General features: G+C 40.3%; 1 protein-coding gene across 1 annotated transcript; it reads left to right on the top strand.

The window, feature by feature from the left end:
* Positions 1-1,563: 1,563 nt before the first annotated feature.
* Positions 1,564-6,258, top strand: LOC115151396 (zinc finger protein 271-like; the record flags this gene model as incomplete). Its single annotated transcript, XM_029695303.1, has 3 exons — positions 1,564-2,180; positions 2,353-2,868; positions 6,198-6,258. Coding segments are annotated over 3 exons (1,194 nt in total), but the record flags the coding sequence as incomplete, so codon positions are not given.
* Between the last annotated feature and the right edge of the window lie 2,759 nt (positions 6,259-9,017).

Consider the following 9,017-nt stretch of genomic DNA (forward strand, 5'->3'; position numbering starts at 1 on the left):
GAAGTTGGAGACTTATATCTCCCTCACTAACATTAAGCATCAGCTGTCTGAGCAGCTTACCGATCGCTGCAGCTGTACACAGCCCATCTGTAAATAGCCCATCCAACTACCTACCTCATCCCCACGTTTTTATTAACTTTTTTTGCTCTTTTGCCCACCAGTATTTCTACTTGCACATCTTTCACTCCAGTGTTAATTTGTTAAATTATAATTACTTCACTACTATGGCCTATTTATTGCCTTACCTCCATACTCCATTTGCACACACTATTTATAGATTTTTCTATTGTGTTATTGACTGTACTTTTGTTTGTCCCACGTGTAACTCTGTGTTGTTTTTGTCGCACTGCTTTGCTTTATCTTGGCCAGGTTGCAGTTGAGAACTACCTGGTTAAATAAAGGTGAAATATATATATATATTTTTTAATCTTAGCTTTATTGACAACACTCAAATGGATACTGTCATTAACTCAGTTCTTCAATAATTACACATAATTCTTAATACTCTAGCTGTTTAGTTCCAGTCACATGTTCAACTATCATCAGCTGATCCAGGAAATCATTTTCTGAATGACAGTCAAATGACAAACATCACAACATGCAACAACAACCAAAGTGCTTCTTCATTCATTACTCTGGTAAAGACAGTTATGCTGTGCTCCACGTTGGATCCAACATCCCTAAGAAATGTATGTTTACAATGTATTATTGTCTGCTTGATTTACTGTAGGGTCTTGTTAGTCTGTTTGGACACAGAGATACTTAGCTCATAATGTGTAGAGAACTGTTTCTTGATGGATAGGCTATTGTACAACACACAGAGTTATTTTCCTATATTTGTTGTTAAGTGAAGTTATGGGTGCTACAGTAGGTCTATGTTATTGTTAGGTGAAGTTATGGGCCAATTTGGCAAACAGTGTACAAACCCTCATTGTCAGGCTGATGAAAAAGCCAAAGAGTTGAAGTGTTTTTTAAGTACAAAGAGGTTGATTTGCAATGATGACACAAACATTATATTAAGCAGGACATTCAAACAAGCCTTACAATTATAATCCAAAGTAGTGTGAAATGCACTCATAAGCAACCTGGAAATGGAGGTTACTCCCCTGAGCAAAAATCTTTTCTCACCAGCAAACACAGAAAGGGGCTACAATCTTAGATGTTACTACTAATGTGAAAACAAGACAAAATATGACTATTGTTGCTCATTTTAAGACAAATGTCAAATAATCATTACATTCATTACAGACGTCAATTGTTGTACAACATCATGGCTATACTGTTGGCATCACCTTTTACAATGGATTTCTGCTGTTGTGGGCCTTTAACCATCTGTATGACTTTGTTGTTCACACAGGAGAGAGACGTGACTATCGTGGATCCTCTGGGGAGCCTCAACAACCTCATGATGCTGACGAGGCAGAGAAGAGTCTCTCTAGATCAGAACTCCTCAAGAAACACCAGCAGAGACCCACAAGGAAGATAATTCACCGCTCTGACTGTGGGAAGAGATTCACCTCATCAGCAGGCATTAAAATTCATCAGAGAAGCCACACAGTAGAGAAACCTTATTGCTGTACTCAATGTGGGAAGAGTTTTGATAAATCTAGCCATCTGAAGATGCACCAAAGAACACACACAGGAGAGAAACCTTATAGCTGTGATCAATGTGGGAAGAGTTTTACTCAGCTAAGCCACCTGATATCACACCAGAGAATACACACAGGAGAGAAACCTTATAGCTGTGATCAATGTGGGAAGAGTTTTACTCACCAAAGCAGCCTGATATCGCACAAGAGAATACACACAGGAGAGAAACCTTTTAACTGTGATGAATGTGGGAAGAGTTTTACAAAGTCGAACAATCTGACTCTTCACCAGAGAACACACACAGGAGAGAAATCTTATAGCTGTGATCAATGTGGGAAGCGTTTAACTCATTCAACCAGCCTGATATTACACCAGAGAACACACACAGGAGAGAAACCTTATATCTGTGATCAATGTGGGAAGAGTTTTACTCAGCTCAGCAGCCTGACATCACACCAGAGAACACACACAGGAGAGAAACCATATAGCTGTGATGAATGTGTGAAGAGTTTTACTAGGTCGAGCAGTGTGACTCTTCACCAGAGAACACACACAGGAGAGAAACCCTATAGCTGTACTCAATGTGGGAAGTTTTTTTTTTACATCTAGCCATCTGAAGATACACCAGAGAAGACACAGAGGAGAGAAATCTTATAGCTGTACTCAATGTGGGACGAGTTTTGTTCAATCTGGCGAACTGAAGAAACACCAGAGAACACACACAGGAGAGAAATCTCATGGCTGTGATCAATGTGGGAAGAGTTTTACTCAGCTAAGCCACCTGATATCACACCAGAGAATACACACAGGAGAGAAACCTTATAGCTGTGATCAATGTGGGAAGAGTTTTACTCACCAAAGCAGCCTGATATCGCACAAGAGAATACACACAGGAGAGAAACCTTTTAACTGTGATGAATGTGGGAAGAGTTTTACAAAGTCGAACAATCTGACTCTTCACCAGAGAACACACACAGGAGAGAAATCTTATAGCTGTGATCAATGTGGGAAGCGTTTAACTCATTCAACCAGCCTGATATTACACCAGAGAACACACACAGGAGAGAAACCTTATATCTGTGATCAATGTGGGAAGAGTTTTACTCAGCTCAGCAGCCTGACATCACACCAGAGAACACACACAGGAGAGAAACCATATAGCTGTGATGAATGTGTGAAGAGTTTTACTAGGTCGAGCAGTGTGACTCTTCACCAGAGAACACACACAGGAGAGAAACCCTATAGCTGTACTCAATGTGGGAAGTTTTTTTTTTACATCTAGCCATCTGAAGATACACCAGAGAAGACACAGAGGAGAGAAATCTTATAGCTGTACTCAATGTGGGACGAGTTTTGTTCAATCTGGCGAACTGAAGAAACACCAGAGAACACACACAGGAGAGAAATCTCATGGCTGTGACCAGAGATAATCTGATAAAAGATCTCTGATCAAATATCAGAAAATACATGAAGGACTTGTTTCATGATATCAATGAAATAATGTCACAATGTAGAATGTTTTAACATTGTAGTAGGAGTATTTTAATGATGTCACAATGTAGAACCCTAAACATTTGTCCCCTGTTCTATTGATTTAAACATGATATGGATATTAGCCTCAGGAGGAGGAAAAATTGATGAATGATGACAAATAAGTGTTGCTTCCTTTGTTTAGCGACCCCTACATTTAAATTCATCACTCCCAAATGTAGCTGACTGACTTCTGCAGGTCTGTCAAAACTGTCATGTTTTATTATTCCATCACGATTAAGTTAATTATTGCCAAATCAAAATTAACAAAGGGGTGTACATTTGGTTTTGATATTTCATATTTACAATTCATGTAACATTTAGTGATCATAATTATTTATGCAACCAACTGACAATTTTCAGGTACAATTATATTGACATTGTTGCCCTGCTTTTATAATATCAGGGTTTATTTTCAGATGTGCCAATCCAAATGTACTAGAGCATGACATTGGGGACTGGGCCCCGTTCCAACAACATGCCTATCTAGTGAACCCTGAAAAGAGAGAGACGCTCTGCAGTGAGGTAGAAAGTTACTATGGATATTGCAGGAGTTTCCTCTTGAAATCAGGCATGTCTGTGGTAAGGACAACTTGGTTTCTGATTGTCTCAAGGGTGGGCAGTCAAAAAGATGTGTTTTGTGTTTAGCCAGTGCGTTACCATGGATCACAATTTATTTTGACTGCATGTTTTTCTGTATTGGAGATGGGTTTTGTTTGGGCTCATTCCAAGGGGACGAGAGGTGAGATTTTCAAAAATTAAGATTGTAGAAAAATATATATTTAGAAATTTGTTTTTTCCTGTTTTTAATTATTGACAGCCAGTAGACACCATGTTTATATTGTAGAAGGTGAAGCATTGTAGTTGATTATAATGTGAAATGGAAGTTGTTTTCTGTTGGTGGTGAGCAAACTTGTCCAAATAAAATCTAGGATATATTTGTTGTCTTAAGGGGGAAGGTGTTACAGGCTTTGGTTTTTCCATTTATGTTTTGAGGTTGGACTTTAGACATTTACGTCATTTAGCAGACGCTCTTATCGTGAGCGACTTACAAATTGGTGCGTTCACCTTATGATATCCAGTGGAACAACCAGCACGTCTAGCTCGTTAGCACGTCTAGCTCCTTAGCACGTCTAGCTCCTTAGCTCGTCTAGCTCCTTAGCACGTCTAGCTCCTTAGCACTTCTAGATCCTTAGCACGTCTAGCTCCTTAGCACGTCTAGCTCTTTAGCACGTAGGACGCACTGATTGGTGTCACCTCGTTAGTCAGTATGTGTTACACCTGTGCTGGCTTGTCCATCTCGTTAGTGGGAAGGTGTTTCACCTGAGCTGGTCCAGGTTCTATTTAAGAGTGTCTGGCCCAATGCTCCAGTTGTCTTGATACATGTGGAGAATCAACACCTTCAGTTGCTCCACCTTTTTGGTTTGCTTCCTGTCTTTAAGTTTGGTGTGGGTTTTTCTTTTGTTTTCCTCTTCTTGGGCAGATTTAGTGGGTCTCCATAGTGGGTGTCTTTTATGTCCCAGTTGTTGTTACTAGTCAACTTTCAGTGGACACCCCCATAGTGTCTTTCAGAGCCCCTCCTAAAAAACAAGTTATATTTTGGGTTGGATATTGCATCACATTGTTGATATTTTAATCAATGGCATTTCCTTACAATGCTCATTAGTCTTTCAGTTGTTATTATTGTTTTTTATCCTCATATTTGTGTACTAAATATTTCTGATTATTTTCATAGTTTTTTCCTGTGAAGCCATTGTGTTGCATCCATGTCTGACATGTGCTGTATAAATAAAGCTTGTTTTGATTTGAACATATTGTAAAACAAATTAACCCAATGACTGACCAATCAACAGACTCTTGGTCCACCTTAGTATGAAAAACTGTATCCCACTTTTCCAGCCTGCTGAAGGCGTGGTGGAGTGGTAAACACCACCCCCGGCTCTACCAGGGGCTTGAGGTGGTCTCCCACAGCTCTGCTTATGTCATGTTCTGTGGCCTTGCTGTTCCATTTATTGACTGTCCCTGCAACACAGAAACACATTTAGTCATATTATATAAAACACTCAAAGTAATGGATATGGAGCATCTATGGCCTCAGTTACACCTGGCAACTAAATGTGACTTCTGTCATCTGATCACTCCAAGCTGCATTAGGTTCAGATCTACCAGGATGGGCCTTTGACATCGTCTGGATGCAGCCAGGCCACCAAATATGCATCAGCAATGTAAAGAGATGGGGTGAATGAGTGGGGAAAGGTACATTTGACACAAATGACCTTCATAATATCAAAGAACAAATGTGTCTGAGGGGAAATTAACTTTCATACAGCCAAAAGGGGTGAGAAATTACACCAATATCAGTGGACCATTTGCACTAATGTAAATAAACATAGATGATGGAACATATTCCCTTTTGCTGACGTGATGAACCGCTAAGGGGACATAAATATCTACCATATAAACCATGTGTGACCTCTCACCTCTCTGGCTGTAGAAGTGTTCTTCCTAACCAGTCCCTCAACAGCTCTCTGACTGAGCTCCACCCTCACTGGGTCTTCAGAGGAGAGGAAGGCTGAGGAGGGATGGAAGGATGAATGGATCAGTCAGTCAATAAAGTGTAGAGCTGCTGTCTGACAAAATCACAATTTTAGTAGTTCATTAAAGTAAATAAGGCTTTATGACTGCTGAATACCAACTATCAATCACTTAGATTATGTATTTTCAGGTAGAGATACATCCTTGGGATGTCCCTAGCCCGTTGAAGTTGACATTTAAAATGGTTAAGGTAGGGGTTAAGGTTAGGGTTTAGGGTAGGGATGTCCCAAGGATCCCAGATAGCATTGACCATCGTGCATTCTTCTGTCTCTTTTACATAGCAGGTGTAAAATAAACACAGACAAGACAAGTAGGCATGCAGTGCATTATGGTCATTGTAGTTTAAAAAATAGCATCTAATTATGCCAATCTGTATGTGGGGTTGTTAGAGAAGAATGTGATTGTCAGCCCTAACAATCCATTCTAGCACCTCATCAGGCTATGAAAAAGTCTTCATTGATGATGTGTTCCATCTATTCCAGGGGACAGCAGAGGAACTTCATCGATTCTACTCTTTCATCAATACAAGCAGTGAACATCTGAAATTCACCCTCACCTTTGATACGCATGAAACAAGTTATCTCTACATTTTGATTAAGAGGGAGAAGGGTGGCTTTAGCACAGACCTATACAGGAAGCTGACGGATAGGAATTCCCTGTTACGCGGAGACAGCTTCCACCCGACACCCCTAAAAAAACAATTGTAATACTTGAGTAAAGAAAACATCTAAAATGTCAATTTGTAAATTTAATTTTGTAAATTGAAAACAAAAACAACTGTTTGTCCTTATAGGGAACCAGATTGTGACTACAGCTCAGTTACTAAGTCTTTAACCACACTGTGTTGTTACACTGGTGAGTAAAAACTCATGCTTCCTACACTTTAACTTGTTGTCTGAAGATAAAATGTACATTTTACTGAACTGCGTCCAGTCAGCAGATGGACTAGATGCCTCTTAGGCCGCCCATTGTGACTCCATCAAGAATTCAGCAGAGCAAGTTTGTATGAAGGTCTGGTTATTAAATGGGTACATAGTTCAATAGTAATATCCTCTAAAACGCTCTGGTGACAAACTTTGCTGCCCTGTTTCCAGTTGTCCACATGGCTGGGAGAACCTATTCAAGTAATTAAGTAAGTAAATAGATTTTGAAAATGTAAAAAACAACAATGTATTATTAGCTAACTAGCTACAGTGCAGGCTAACTCAGATGAGTTGCTAAATGAGCTAGCTAGTTGGCTAGCTAGCTATCTAACCAACTTCAAATACTGTATAGATAGATAGCTAGCTAAGTGAATTAAATATCAGCAACTACCTAACTTCATATTAGCTAGCTATCTTGATGTATTTATGACTGTAAAAAACAAACTCCAATGCATTTGTAGGTAGCTAGCTAGCAGCCATGGAGGAGGGTGAAAGGATAGCAGCCCCGACTGTCAGTGAGAGAGGAGGCTATTCTAGATAGGGCAGGTACTTTTGTGTAGTTCCTGTCCCTAGAAGTGAGGACGGAGATAATAGTAACATAATATTCAGTGTGGTGTAATTTGACTATAATGAAGTCTGTTTCTTGTGAGGTTTTCTGTCCTCAGATAAAGAGCTCTATGAAAGCCAGTCTACATATGAAGAGGTCCCAATGAAGAGCAGTGGTTCTCAGTCCTGGGGACTCAGAGGGGCACATTGTTGTTTTTGCCTTCACACTGCACAGCTGATTCAAATGATCAACTCATTATCAAGCTTCAAGTGGTATTTATGTATTCATTTGTGATGCCCTCCTTGATATGATCCTGTTATTGTTACATGCTACACATGTACATATGTGTGCCCATGCATCTATCAATCCAATGTTATCATGATTTGTTATCAGGGATATTATACTTTAGTAATCCACAATGACCTGGTGATGTAACAGTCTAATAATTACATTGTCTTCCATATTCCTACAGATACCTTGTAACTGGAGATTCCTTCATAACGATTGCCTACAGTTACCGTGTAGGACACTGCAAGGTTGGGTGACCAGGGTAATCTGGGACTGCCTCCTGGAGGAATTCAGGTGTGTGAAGGCTACCTGTGTCCTGCGTAACTTCATGAGGATGGACACGAGGACCAGGAGGGGATCAGCAGCTCACCGCCGTGTGCCAGAGGAGGAGTCTGCTGCTCTGCAGGATGTTTCAAGGATGGGGTCCAACAACGCAGCAAGAGAGGCAATCCGTGTGCAGGAGATCTTCACCTCCTACTTCTTTGAAGAGGGTGCTGTTCCCTGGCAACACCATAGACGTCACTATGCACAACCAAATGCTCTTTTAAGAGCCATTCACATTGCAATAAGAGTATTCTTCCATTTACTTAGCTATGTGAACTGCAGTTATTCAATTCCCAGTTTCTTTCCTTTGATTTCTACTTCTCAGGTGAGGGTGCTGTGTAGGTAAGGGTGTGATGTCTGTGCAAAAACAAAACAGGCTATTTTAAATCACCCATATTGAAAGAATGTAGAACAATTAGACACCCTATAACCCACACCTACACACTCATGTATCAATCTGATTGATGGATTGTGTTGTGCAGTAAACAGGTTCAGGTGTATAACTGTGGCTCCTTCCACCTTCAAAGAATAGGCAAGAGGGCCAACCATGGAGAATAGTGAGACACTTCATTACTTCTATAACTACGCTATATTGTTTGTCCTTGTGGGTCCGTTCATGTTTTTCAGCATAAAGTACTCTGCAGCCACTTAGTGTGGTGTGGACACCAGGTGAGGCCACACACAGATTCCTGTTGAACACTGTCGCTTTAACTACCTTATTTTTCTCAATAACAGTCTCTCTCCTTCACTTCATCCCTCTCTCCTCTTCTCCCTAAATCCTCTAGGTTATATCAGCTGTGTCGGTGAACCCCTCCTGCATCTGAACTGGCTACATAGAGGGCACAGCATGATCAGAGGTGAGAGGTCACTTGGTCAGGTCAACAGGAAGTATTATTAAAGAGATGCTTTACATTGAAATACAGATAGAGATGCAGTAGTCCCAGAGTTAATGATCCCAGGTCAGTTTATATTACACAGGAAGTATTATTAAAGAGATGCTTTACATTGAAATACAGATAGAGATGCAGTAGTGCCAGAATTAATGATCCAAGGTCAGTTTTTTATTTCACCTCCTGATTGATGACTAACAATGTTAGAATAAAAAATAAAAACACAAGGTTAAAACATGCTCTCTCTCTCCATCTGTCTCTCGTCTGCAGATATGTTTTGATGTGAGAGGATGCCAACCCCCAGTCCCATCATCGCCACCTCACCTGCTT

The sequence above is a fragment of the Salmo trutta genome, chromosome 17 (assembly GCF_901001165.1).
Source record: "Salmo trutta chromosome 17, fSalTru1.1, whole genome shotgun sequence".
Taxonomy (NCBI): domain Eukaryota; kingdom Metazoa; phylum Chordata; class Actinopteri; order Salmoniformes; family Salmonidae; genus Salmo; species Salmo trutta.